Genomic DNA, 14,560 nt, shown 5'->3' with positions numbered 1-14,560 from the left:
AAAAAATCAGTTAATATTTATTAAGTTATTACAATGTGTATGCATACATGTATATGGCCCAAATTCAGTTAGCCAATTTAAAATCTTAAAAATGTCCACCACATACAAGTCAGTAAGCCTGGCCCTGCAAATAGAATTACTTATCTATAGAAAATTCATAAGAATTTAAGTTATTAAAGCCAATAAATTTGCATAAAATAAAATCAAAATGTTCGTAAATACTGAACAATTAAGAATTTACTATATTTTCTCTTGTATTATAAAAAATTGAAAAACAGGTGGCGGGTCAAGGAATTTTTTCCAGAGGGAGAGGGGGGTGTTTCCCACATCAACTGTTACAAATGTCAATCTCGAAAAAAAAGACAATTAACCTAGCTGTCGAACCTGAAAATCCTATTTCGGAGGGGAAGGAGGGGGGGGGGGGGAGAGACAATTTTCTGAGTCAATTTCCTTGAGATAGATGATGCTCCTATACACTCCTTACCGTTTTAAAAGGGGTCCTTAATTTCTAGAGGGCGCGGGGGGGGAGGGGTTTCCAAGGTCAGTGTTTCCTTACTTCACAGAAATTTTATAACTAAAAATTCCTGATCCCCCCGAACCTCCCATGAAAAATCTATTAAACTAGTCTTCCATTATTATTTCAGAGATACTCAGTAGTATTTCATACTTTTCGATATTTTCAATAACTTTTTGATCTTCAATAAATTAATACGAGTCAGAAAAAAAATGGTCAAGCGAGGTCAAATCAGATTTTGTGTACAAACTCAGTGGATGGGTTGCTAATTTTTGGCTGCCTGACTTTAGCTCAATAAAATTTTTAATTGCTAAAATCAGGGCACGAATACATTGAAAAAAGAAGACAGTATTAGGCGGCCATACTTTGCAAATCCGAAGAGTGAGGATTTTAACTTTTAGTGACGCAAGCACTTGTTCCGGAGGTGGGATGGCTTTTACTTTGAAGCGAATGCACGTTTTGTGCAGAAATGCACGATGCAAATCATTTCTTGGGAGTGTCATTCGCCGTGCACAGTTGTCAACATTAGATAGTGTGAAAAACAACGAACAATGCAAATTAGAATATCTTAGCGGCGATAACAAAGGTATGATAAAAGCACTTGCAGTAAACAGGTGCAGTCCAAAGACTATTTCTACCTACGTATAATAGCTACATAGGTATTTAAACCTACTTGAAGTAGCTACTTCTACCTATTTTTACCTGTCTTTAAAAATAAATAATAATTAAAGCGTATCTTTAAAACAGGTCATACTTGTTGTTTATCATGTCGTGCACTTGTGCACTGCAAAATTCGGGGTGTAAATTTGAAAACTTTATGATGTTTACGATGGGGAAAATGGAGAGGAAATGCATGAAAAATCGTCCCCAAAACCTTATATTTAAGAATGCATAAAGATAAGTTTTAAAAGTAATACAGACTTGTAATCTTGACATTTTAGGCTTCTTTCCACAACTTTCAACCGTAGCTCCTAGAGAATGGAAATGGGTGTAGTTATTGATACAAAATTGACAAGTTAGAAATTAATCATTTTTTGCCAGATTTTTGTCGTATTCATTGTCAGTGTGAATGTATCAAGAAATTTGTACTTACCATATTGGGCCGTTCCTGCGTTTGAGAACAAAATGCAAGTAAGGCAAAAAGTAGGTAAAAATAGCTACCTGGAGTACATGTAGGTTTAAATACCAAGGTACACGTAGCTATAACTAGCTACGTAAGTAAAAAAAAGTCTTTGGACTGGACCTGGTAAATACTCTGTACATGCACAGGGGCTTGCTCCTGGTCTATAAAAAATATTTATTTAAAAAAAAAAACAACAAAACAAACCTATACCAACTACTAAAAAAAAGTTTTAATAGTATGTACAGGTAAACTTCGATATCTCGAACTTGGCGGGACTGAGAAAAAACTTCAAGATATCCGAGTGTTCGAGATATCGAAGTTGATGAATTCGGTACCGATATTGTTATGTTACATGTTCTATTAACAGGAAATTATCCCCCCCAACCAACCAACCACGTGCATAACTTAAGCGGTAAATGTTTCAGTTCGTACTTTGTGATATCTTTTTAAAAATACATTTACATATACACTTATAATGCATATATTATTTTATTCAATACTGCAACACTAACATTTAATTTTTACAAATTTCGATTGCTTTCAATAGCGATAATCATGCTGATTTCAGGATATCTGATACCTGGATATTATGTGTTACGCTTTGTAAATGATAAACCGATCACTGTAGTAAGGATTAAGACGGAAACAGGAATTATTGTTCTACAACAATTTATTGAAATTGCCAATATGCATAAACAAAAGCAAACTTTGTTTCAATTGTATGAACTTTAAGTTTTCTTTTTTTACACCATGGTCAGAAAATCCGGGTTGGCTACCGGGTCCTTCGTTAGATTGCCTTATCAGATATGATGTGTACTGAAGATTTAGATTTTTGGTACTGACTTTTATACTCAAAATAATGTCTCTAATTGTTTAATTTTTTGAATTCAATATCACTTTGATGTGTTCAGTGTTTACTTTGATATGTAATAATGTGTATAAGCGTGTATTTTTGATAAATTTTAATTCCTATTACAGTAATCGTCCCCAAGCCGCTGTTTCATTATCGTGTCATCATATCTCTGAGTGTGCATTTTATTAACACCTCTAAATCATCTGGCCTGCGTAATTAAATTTAACTACCAAAAACAACAGCTTGGGGCTAATAAGGTGTGATTATCAGCAATGGTCCCACGAAGCATGTGCTAGACCTAACGGAAACGTTCAACAGACGGTAAAATTAGCATAATCAGGTCTGGGCGGCCTCCGTTTTTGGAGGATAGCTAAATTCAATATGGCGGCCGAATTTTTTTCCATATATGGAAACCGCGTTGCATTGTGGGATAGTTTATCCTCCGATTTAAGAGGATAACACAGGTAATTTTCAAACACCTCGTGCCTACCTTTAATCAAAAAGTGCAAGCACCAGAGTACATGCAAATAAAAGTTCAAACATTAAACTATCGATTGTATGTGGCGATTTGAGATTCTATGTCTAGATATTTTGCAATTTATTTTCAAAGTTAGCACTTTTTGCGCTCCATTATTACTGAATATTTCTTGTTATTTTGTTTTATTTTTATGATTTTTCCCTATTTAGACAAATAAAAAAGGACTTTAATATTTCTTTTATATTTTCGTTTAATTCAAAAAAAGGAGACACAAAAGGAAACGCATTTTAAGCGTATTTAAAACGCAAAATATACTCTGCCTTATAATTAAAGCAAATAAAAGTACAAATGGATTGAATGAATAATTATAAAAAATTAATAAATAATTCGAATAGCATAAGTATAAATAAAATAAATAATTTGACATGTTTACTAAGAAATTTTCATATATTCATACAGCCATGTGTATATACACAAACAAATAAAATTTTACAAAGTGATGTGCTTAAGAATTATTAAATGAAAGAAATAATAAATTATTGAACTTAATTTTTCAAAAAAAAAATTGTTTATCAAAATTTCTAAACTGCTTATCACATAATTACGGAACTGGAAAATCAGCATGGTTATATTATTAACCTCAGTCACAGGCAGGTAAGTGCAATATTTGTTTTCCAAGCTGTATATACCGAATAACTGATTGACGGCAATTAAAAAATACAGTTATATTGATTTAATATCTGGAATTATCCATCATCATATAAAATTGTACCTTTTAGTTGTTTTGATTTCGAAATCAGCGTACGGTTCATAAATGCAAGAGTTGTTATTTGTTTAGTTAAGAGTTAACTGCCCTTAGTTTTGAAAATTCCGGTAGGTGGCAAGACCGCTATCCTCTGTTTTCAGAGGATAAAATCTATCCTCCAAAAACAGAGGCCGCCTAGACCTGATAATGGGATTATTGTGTACTAAGGTGTGAATTCTTCGGAGCGAGAAATTTGTTGGACTTCGAGATAACGCATGTGTTAACAGCACTTGGGACTGTAAATCTACTTTGAGATAAGCGAGGTATTCGAGATTTCCGTGTTCGAGATACTGTTTTTTTTTTTTTAAATCATAAATATAATAAAAACGGCCGGGACCGTTGATTCACTTCGAGATATCCGTGGTGTTTGACATATCGGTGTTCAAGATACCGAAGTTAACCTGTATATGGTTTTTTTTTTTTTAATAGATAATAATAATTAGTATGATAATTAGTATCACTATAATAATAATTAGTATTATCTTTTTTTTAGCAATGAAAGTTGTCTCTTAGGATATCTTTCAATTAAATTAAATGGTTTGTTTTCTAGGTATTGCTGTTATTTGTATGAACAGACCAGAAGCAAAAAATGCCCTGGGGAAGCAGTTTTTGAGAGAGGTAATCTAGACAGAAACTTCCATTCTCTGTAATGCATTTGGACTTTGGTACTCTAAACATTGATAAATAGCTCTTATATAAGATGTGAGTCGGTTGGTTTACATAGACATTATTATGAATACAATGGGAAACACAACTTTGATGTCTCATATTCATGGATATCTCTATAGATCAGGTCATCCTTTTAAAAAAATTGCTTGTTTGGAATTACTGTCTAGGGGATTTCAGAACAAAGCTGCAGAACTGTAGCTCCAAAGAAAAAAAATATTGACAGACTGGAGAGGCAGGAGATCAATGAAAAAAAACTGTATATTTATTGCACACAAGAAGTTGTGCAAGGTTCTGGATTTATTTTTCCAAATTCTTGCCCCAGCTGCACAAATCTTGATTTCAAAAAAAATTCCTTAGACCTCTATCAAATACTCTTGTAGTTCCCATCTTTAAGAAGCATGTTTTGCCGAATTGTTTTGCCACCCAAAATGGCAGTATAAACAGGCAGAATTTTGGATGGTCTCTATTTCAGGCCAAGAAGGGCTATTAATATGTTAGGAATACACTGTTAGTAATATTTTGAGATTGTAGTTTAAAAATACGGAGAAATGAATCAAGAAATGGCACACTTTTTTTGCTCAATAAATATACTTTTTTTTCAGTGGGTGGCACTGTAGCTCTCTGGTCATCCATTGCAGTTTTTTCGGACCAGTGGGCTACAGATCTGCAGCTGTTAAGACACAGGAGAGAGGGAGCTTATTTTTTTCTTTCAAAATTGAAGTTAAATTAAAAACTGTTGTTAAGAATATCAATAAGCAGAGAACACATTGTTTTCTGACTTTTTATAAACGTATCCCCCATAAACTAAGAACCCAGTTTTTGCTTAGATTCAACACTGATAAAGTGTTTGGGTGGCACATGTGATAATAGGCCAAGAATTGATTAAAGAAAAAAATTCTCTTAATTTTATTCAAGAAACTTTTTTTCAGGAGGGGTCATTTCAGTGAGGTGGGAGTTAATTCCAAGCAAACAATAATATACAGTTATGGACTTCAATGTAGGTTGATATGTGGTTATAAAGACTTATGTCAAGTGATATTGACCTCAGACATAGAAAGTGAAAGTGACCGAGCTTGCGTGATTTATTCGACAGAGTCCTAACGTACAGAGCTTGTGTCATTACGTCACTGTGACAATGGTAAAAACACGCTTCTTATATTATGACGTCACATTCTACATAATTTTGGTGCAGCCGAACGAGGAATTGTGCGATATCATATTCCATGGACGCGCTTTCATGTCAGTACATGTATCACAAAAGTACAAATGTCATGTAACATCCTTTCAGCAAATGAAAACTATGAAAATAATATTCTTATATAATATCTTTAATTTTGCCCTCATGTATCCTGAAGTTGCCTTTGATGAAAAAAAAATGGGGGAACTCGCTCTCATACACATACTTAATTTCTAAACATAGCTTGACAAGCATACAATTGGCAAATTAATATGAAAATGCAAGCAATTGTATGAATCCATTGATTTAACTTGAGATTTAGAAACATAGATTAAATTCAATATTTTGAATATTTTCATTGGAATATGTAAGTTTCAATATATTAATTGCATGATAATTTTTTTTTAATCTTCTGTGGTAACCATGCATCAAAACGATAAATAAAAATAAATCACTTGAACTGCCATTGCAGCATTCTTAAATTATTCTACAAATAACATATAATTTGCTTTTTTTCACAATAAATTAATACATGATTACATTGATATATCATACAAAGTACCGGTAACTCTGCAAGTTTAGACAGGAGTTTGGACCTCAGAATTAATTCAAATGAGAGACATGCTATACCATAGCAATACATGTATTCTAAATCATTAGACCAACTTTTCACAAGTATTGTCTTTCAAGAGCAGTAAATATCAAATACATATACGCTTGTTCCATGTGGCAAAATGTTACTTTAAAAGTAATTGTTTTAGATCATGATATCAAACAGTTGACAGTTTGCTAAGCTAATATTTTAACAGGCAATATTATTTGAACAGTTTTCAGATTGTGCAGAAGTTGTGAAATTTGACAGATCTCTCAGGGTCGTAATTCTCAGGAGTTTAGTCAAGGGAGTATTTTGTGCAGGTAAGAAGTTATCTCCTTTCATCACAGTGTTAGCATTGCGTAGACCTTTCAGATATCCTGAATTATGTGATTGTTAATTATAATCTTATAAAACTATTAAATCCTCATTTCTATGTTGTAGGAGCGGACTTGAAGGAGAGAGCTAAGATGACTGACGCAGAAACTGGACCGTTCGTGGCAGGATTACGCGCAAGCGTCTCGGAGGTAGCTAACCTCCCCATGCCTGTCATAGCGGCCATTGATGGCTACGCCTTAGGTGGAGGACTAGAGGTTGCCCTAGCTTGTGATATCAGAATAGCATGTAAGGCTTACTAAATATATCTTTTTTTTATTTATTGTAGCTACTTTGAATCCTATCATGATTACAAGTCACCCATCAGACAACGAATAACTTTGCAATTTTGTATCTGCAAACCACTGAAAGAATCTTTGTTTTCTTGGGGTTATTTTTTGTTTTTTTTTTCTTTTGTAATGTAAAATACACTGTAATTCCTTTATGACAGCTGATGACTCCAAGATGGGTTTGGTGGAAACAAGGCTGGCTATTATTCCTGGTGGGGGTAAGGTAATTTTTACTAGAACAACTGTTTTTTGTCAGTTGATCCAAGAGTAATTTTTCTTTTTCTGTTAAATATTATTTGACAAGTGTAGATGCTTCAATAGGAGTATGTAGACTTCTTTCTGTATATTGATATTAAATGTTTTTACTTATACATGTAAGTAGGTTACTTGTCACAAACCTTCATTAAACCTAAAAAACAAACCTCCAGTGTTATTTAATAAATTGAAGCAAGATTTTTACAGTTAAAATTCTTGACACAAAATATTAAGAGTATAAACAGTGTAGTATAATCCAAGTAGTCAATAGTGCAGACTGTATATCACAGATATGTAAATGTGATATAATGTACAAAATGTATGGAATAACTTTAACAGGGGGCACACAGAGATTAACCAGAGCCATTGGACCTGCCAAGGCTAAAGAGTTGATCTTTGCTGCCCGAATGTTCACTGGAAAGGAGGGAGAGCAGATGGGGGTGGTTAATCACAGTGTGGAGCAAAACTCTGAGGGTGATGCTGGTTATCAACAGGCGCTGAAACTGGCACAAGAGATCCTCCCTCAGGTACAGTATTAAAACATATACATATGTACTACACTGAAACTGGCCCAAGAGATCCTGCCTCAGGTACCGTATTAAATCATATACTTCACTGAAACTGGCACAAGAGATCCACCTTCAGGTACCATATTAAATCATATACACTGAAACTGGCACAGGAAATCCTCCCTCAGGTACCGTATTCAATCATATACTTCCCTGAAACTGGCCCAGGAGATGGTCCCCCAGGTACAGCGGTTAATCATATACACTAAAACTGCCCAGAAATTCCTCCCTCAGATATGGTTACCATAATTATGTGCACTGAAAGTATACTATTGTAATGGTTGGGCCGTGGATATTGGCCTGGGTAGCTCAGTGGTTAGAGCACTTGACTAGTAATGCAGGGTTCAATTCCCGGTCCAGCCATAATTTTCTCCTTTCCTGTTACAGATTTGGTGCCGTTGACCACCCCTGGACTTGCAGGCGAAAGTCCTGCCAGGGGCTAATATAAGAACTTGGGTTGTGTCTTCAAGGGCGAAGACAATTTAAGGAGGGAGGGATGTAATGGTTTGGGCCATGGATATTGGCCTAGGTAGCTCAGTGGTTAGAGCACCTGACTAGTAATTCAGGGGTCCCAAGTTTGATTCCCGGTCCAGCCATACATTTTCTCCTTTCCTGTTACACTATCAACTACCTGTATGTAAAACCAGGTAAACTACACTGTACAATGAGAGTATTAGGGTTCAACAAAAACTAATAAACACAATAATGAAAGGATAGAACAGTTGTTAAGATGATAGAGGTTTGTGTGTGTATTGTGTGCTTTCAATTATCCTTTTGTGAACACTGTTCACTGGTACATGTATATAAAGCAATCTCTGCTATTTCCAGGGTCCTGTGGCACTCCGGGCTGCCAAGTTTGCTATCAATAGAGGAATGGAGGTGAGATTATTCACTTATAGTTACAGGTTACATCAGGGCCTTTTTTCTCGGAGATGTCAAATTCTACAATAATCCTATTTGATATAATCATATACAATTTTTTATCTCACTAAAACATGTGAGTATTCTTATATCATTGGAAATAAATCAGCAATCCATTTACAAATTAACATACACATGTACTACATGTATTATGTGTATCAATTTTGTTGAAAAATGCTTTCAAGATTTCTTACAGGTATTTTTGATTTTGAATTTGACATGAATTGGGACTGAACAACAGGTATGAATGTCATTAATTGTTCTTTCCACAAGATTAAAAAATTTCACTGACTTTGACATTACAGGTGGATATTTCTAGTGGTCTGTCTTTTGAGGAAGCAGGATACTCACAGGTAACAAAAATACCTATATGTTAGGGGAGGAGGGGAAGAGGTTATAGAATACCTTTATGTTAGGGGAGGGAGGGCTGAGCTAACATAATACCTTGATGTTTGGGGAGGGAAGGATAGAGATATATAATACTTTTATGTTAAGATGGGTAGAGGTTACCAAATGTCTTTATTTTAGTGGAAGGAGGGCACAGGTTAACAAAACACTTTTATTCTAGAGCTAGGGAGGGACACAGGTATGAAAATACCTGTTTGTTTGGGGATGAATGGTTAGAGGTTACTGAATACCTTTATGTTAGGGTTGAGAACAACACAGGTAACAAAATTCACCATAACCTTTATGTAAAGGGAGGAAGTGGCAGAGATATAACAAAATACCTTTATGTTAGGTGAGGGAGGGGTAAAGGGTACCACACACCTTTATGTTAGGTGAGGGAGGGGTAGAGAGTACCAAGTATCTTTATGTTAGGTGAGGGAGGGGTAGAGAGTACCAAATATCTTTATGTTAGGTGAGGGAGGGGTAGAGAGTACCAAGTATCTTTATGTTAGGTGAGGGAGGGGTAGAGAGTACCAAGTATCTTTATGTTAGGTGAGGGAGGGGTAGAGAGTACCAAGTATCTTTATGTTACGTGAGGGAGGGGTAGATAGTACCAAGTATCTTTATGTTAGGTGAGGGAGGGGTAGAGAGTACCAAATACCTTTATGTTAGGTGAGGGAGGGGTAGAGAGTACCAAGTATCTTTATGTTAGGTGAGGGAGGGGTAGAGAGTACCAAATATCTTTATGTTAGGTGAGGGAGGGGTAGAGAGTACCAAATATCTTTATGTTAGGTGAGGGAGGGGTAGAGAGTACCGAATATCTTTATGTTAGGTGAGGGAGGGGTAGAGAGTACCAAGTATCTTTATGTTAGGTGAGGGAGGGGTAGAGAGTACCAAATATCTTTATGTTAGGTGAGGGAGGGGTAGAGGGTACCAAATACCTTTATGTTAGGTAAGGGAGGGGTAAAGGGTACCAAATATCTTTATGTTAGGTAAGGGAGGGGTAAAGGGTACCAAGTATCTTTATGTTAGGTAAGGGAGGGGTAATGGGTACCAAATATCTTTATGTTAGGTAAGGGAGGGGTAAAGGGTACCAAATATCTTTATGTTAGGTAAGGGAGGGGTAATGGGTACCAAATACCTTTATGTTAGGTAAGGGAGGGGTAAAGGGTACCAAATATCTTTATGTTAGGTAAGGGAGGGGTAAAGGGTACCAAATCTTTATGTTAGGTAAGGGAGGGGTAAAGGGTACCAAATACCTTTATGTTAGGTAAGGGAGGGGTAGAGAGTACCAAATATCTTTATGTTAGGTAAGGGAAGGGTAGAGAGTACCAAATACCTTTATGTTAGGTGAGGGAGGGGTAGAGAGTACCGGATACCTGCATGTTAGGGGAAAGAAGGCCAGAGGTAACAAATTAAGTACTGTACCTGTATATTAGGAGAGGGAGAGACAGAGAAATTATTAGCCTGGAAGTGTATTTGAATTTGAATTCAGCACCTCCATTCATGAAAGCAGAAATGCATAAATGTTAAGTATTCATTCAAATTTTTTTAAACATAGGTAATTCCTACCAAAGATCGGAGAGAAGCAATGCAGGCATGGCTAGAAAAAAGGAAACCTGAGTACCACGGTTACTGACTGTTGTCAAGGCAACCATAAAAGTGAATGTGTTTCAAGGCAGCCATGATTATAATAATTATGAGATGAAAAATCTTTACTTATCCCAGAGTTAATTGAATTAAGATTGTATAATTATGTAACGTGTTGCATGAAATAGTACTGACCACAGAAAGAGTGCTGAATTTCAATTAGAAATAACTATTTTTAAAAAGTTTATACATATACTTTACAAGTGTTGTTATTATTGTTCAAAATATGTGATCATTTATAAAATACTAGTACATAATAATCGTGCTTAAAGTTTATGTATTTGCTCTGGTTGTTTTCCAAGGTGCTGATATAAAGTCAATGTTTACTATCAATATGTTTAACATGATATTTTCTAGGTGATTAGTACCAAAGATAGTGCTGATATAAGGTCAATGTTTACTATAAATATGTTTAACATGGTATTTTCTAGGTGATTAGTACCAAAGATAGAATTGAGGGATTGATGGCCTTTAAGGAGAAGCGTCCCCCACGGTACTCGGGAGAATGATATGTGTCCCCCACATTACTCGGGAAAACAATAGTCTCTGCTTGGACTTCTTATATCTGTCTGTGATAATCATATTCTTGATTTCTTGTCAATGATTAAAAATTTTTAAAGTACAAATCCACACTTTTTTTTTAACATCTTATTGAATGCTTTGCATGGCTTCAGTAGAGACTTTGCTGCTGTAAAACTGGGCTAATGCTTCATTTATGTCTTCTATAAAGTGTGTTACATATTTATTACTCTTGGATCCAACAATAAGATGTAATCTGAAACTTTCTTGTTGGCAGTGATTAATTTAAGGGAGCCAACAAGGGTTTTATTTTACAATGACTACAATAAATACACTCTTTAATTTTATATCATATGAAACATACTTGGACTTCAGTGTACATGCTAAGTTTGGGGAAAATCTATCGCCTGGAATTTTTTAGGGACTGTCTCGTAATACATCAAGTACATTTACTATAAGATTATATAGGAAAGTGCTACACATGTCAGTTAAGGCTAGGTATAGGCATTTCTATGCAAAAGAGCTAATAAAAACACATAAGAGGTATATTTATTATTCAGATAAAGTTTTGATTTCTTTTCTTATACATGCTTTGTACCCAGGCACGATATGTTATATCCAGTACACATTGTGACGTCATTGTTCTTGCGTACTGGAACTAATAAAACACATTAACAAAACAGGTTCGGCGCAAGGGATTATCCTATTAATTTTACATAAAAATTGTCTAATGCTAAGAAGAATATGCTGTAGATGAATAAAACTGCTGCGCAAATCCTAGACATTTTCTCATTTGATCAGAATTTGAGAAAACTTATACCGGACTGTACATTTTTACCCTGTGTCAGCTTAAAACTTTACAAATAGTACAACTAAGCTGTTGATATTTGTGCAGCAATACCAGCACTCCTTGGAATATTTTGCTTCTAAAAATACCTTGTTTCAGTTAAATAAAATAGAGCATGCCCTTGTGCCGAAGCTTTTTTGTCGATGTCCTTCATAATCTTGTATAGTAAAGAACATTGACCTCATAATATGTACTGGCTATATCATGTGGTGGGTACCAAGTATGTACTAGACAATAAGTTTTAACTTTGTCTATATCAAAGCAAATTTTACAATACTCCAAGACTTTTTGCTCAAATTATATTATGTGATGAGTAAGACTATATTGTGCAATATTTTACGTAAGAAACACAAAATTCTATCCTCTGGTTTCCAGAGGGGGCATCTCAAAATGTAAATGTTTACCTGATTTTATGGAGAGCTATAGAATATGACAGATACTAATGATTTATACATTTATTCAAAAAATATCAGAAAATAATTATGAGATTTTGATTTTCAAATTCCTGTGTTAAAAATTTCTAGAGCATATATTTTTCTTTTATAACATTTTTATGACCCCCTCTTACTGAATTTTATTTTGTCATATCGAAACAAATACACTATTACAACATCCATCAACTTATCACTTGAAAAATGGATTTAAAAAAAAAGAAGTTTTTTTGAAAAAAAAAATTATTATTAGATTTTTTCAACCTGTGATTTTAAAATTTTGTTTAATTTGATATTAATTATGTGATAATAGTTGCTGTAAAAATGTAAAAACACCGCTCGATTTTTTGATGCAGAGCGACATATTGCACAATGAATTAAACCCCGGTCGGCCCCCTTAAGGAAGACTTAATATTTAAGGTCTTCCGTTTCCAACGGAAGACCTTCTACTGATTGTGATGATTAAGATTATTCTTTTTTTTTTTTTTTTCCTAGACGCCAACTTTGACGCTTCACATCTTTCTCATTTTTAAACAGATTTTGTTCAAATTTTCAGAGCTTTTAGACTTTACAAAACACTGTCAGAATACCGTAATACAATTCGGAAATTACCTTCTGTTCACGAGTTATTCCCCTTTGATTGAATTTTGCATGCCTCCGATTTCCAGACAAAGGCTCAGAAATGGTTTTAATTGGAGCACAAAACCCTTTGAAATTGAAAAGAGGAAGCATTGAAGTTGTGCACATCGGTTTTTGTTTTTTGATTTTTGCATTAAAAATGGCGCTAGAGAGGGGTCAAAAGTTAGAACGCGGAAAACAGCAAAAAATTTGACATATTTTCCTTTATATCTTGAAAACTAGAAATATTTTGTTAAGACATGTAGAACAAAAGTTGTGCATAATTGCAAGGGCTTTCATATTATACTATCTAAAAGGGGCTGGCCCCTACGATTAGGGATCTTGGGCCCTTAAAAGTTTTTGCTTTATAACTCAAAAACGGTAAATATTTCGATCTGGATCTTGGGAACAAAATTGTTCTTTTACACCTTTTTGATCTAATGAAAATGTTGTTTTGTTCGAGTATACCATGGGTATTGCGTAATACGTATTAGAAAGCAGGCCAGGTAAACAGGTAACGTTTTTCATTCGGCAAGGAAATCACACCTCTTCATGTGTATAACTTAAACAGACTTGCTATCAATAATATACCCTGCGGTATTTAATGTTAATTTTCTTTTTAATAAGGTTTAAAACGTGGTTTATGGTTCACTATTAAATTATTTATTACAACTAGTCTTTCTTTTCTTCTTTTTTAAATTAGGTTAATAGTGTTCAAAAGCGGAGAATATTAAATCTATCTTTCTACGTTTATTATTACAACAAATTTGTAAGTGATTTTAAACTGTATGCATTGAATAATTCACGATCATTAGCTGTATGCATATTACGGTCTCCATGTTCAGCTCGATGTTTAGTTATGTAACCCAACGCGCGAATCCCACGCTGTTGATCGAGGTCACCAGTGTACTAGCCACCTGTGGCCATAAACAAAGCTAGTATTTGTGATCGCTTATAACAAAGAGCTATTAATTAATGGAAAGTTATGTTTTTAATTATATCGAATCAGTAAGATTACTTTACCGATCTTTTATAATCTTAATTCCAAACACTGGTGCATAAAAATCATTTTGAATTTTAATCGCTGTTTTTGTCTGTTCACGCAACAATACATTTAAAAAAAGTATTACTCTATCCCGTGTTGTTGTATTTTAATTCATCTGCAATTGTAATTGAATGGGGGCTTCGGTAAATAATTGTAATTACTACGCATGCTACGCACATATTATTTTTACCATCACTCTTGTGAATGTCCATTTATTATTTATAGAACTAAATAAACATTAACATAAATAAAAATTCCTTCAAATATACATGTACTTTAATTCAAGTCTTTGTAAAATAGCAAACAGTTTCATCCATCTCTGCCGCTTTGTGTCTTTAAGTGTTGTAGTCCAGTCCTCGTTTACATACACGTGGCCACAGAGAGCCGCGGGCACCTCGATGTTGAACAGAAATACACTGTGTACTCTGATAGTTGCTCTACA

The 14,560-nt window shown here is 34.5% G+C and overlaps 1 protein-coding gene across 2 annotated transcripts; it reads left to right on the top strand.

Moving 5' to 3' along the window:
• The first annotated feature begins 901 nt into the window (after window positions 1–901).
• Window positions 902–11,284, top strand: LOC133195499 (methylglutaconyl-CoA hydratase, mitochondrial-like). 2 transcript variants are annotated; one of them, XM_061331356.1, is made up of 9 exons: window positions 902–1,100; window positions 4,324–4,391; window positions 6,447–6,534; window positions 6,656–6,835; window positions 7,038–7,094; window positions 7,471–7,658; window positions 8,529–8,579; window positions 8,927–8,974; window positions 11,090–11,284. In XM_061331356.1, the coding sequence occupies exons 1-9, from the start codon at window positions 944–946 to the stop codon at window positions 11,165–11,167; spliced, it is 915 nt and encodes a 304-aa protein (XP_061187340.1). In that variant the 5' UTR covers window positions 902–943; the 3' UTR covers window positions 11,168–11,284. The 2 variants fall into 2 exon arrangements, with proteins under 2 accessions (XP_061187340.1, XP_061187341.1); XM_061331357.1 differs by lacking the exon at window positions 11,090–11,284 and adding an exon at window positions 10,570–10,918.
• Window positions 11,285–14,560: the final 3,276 nt, after the last annotated feature.

The sequence above is a fragment of the Saccostrea echinata genome, unplaced genomic scaffold, assembly GCF_033153115.1.
Source record: "Saccostrea echinata isolate AGI-Se365-2 ecotype Australia unplaced genomic scaffold, CSIRO_AGI_Sech_v1 ptg000029l, whole genome shotgun sequence".
NCBI classification, from domain to species: Eukaryota; Metazoa; Mollusca; class Bivalvia; order Ostreida; family Ostreidae; genus Saccostrea; species Saccostrea echinata.
This window is presented reverse-complemented; position numbering and strand designations above follow the sequence as displayed.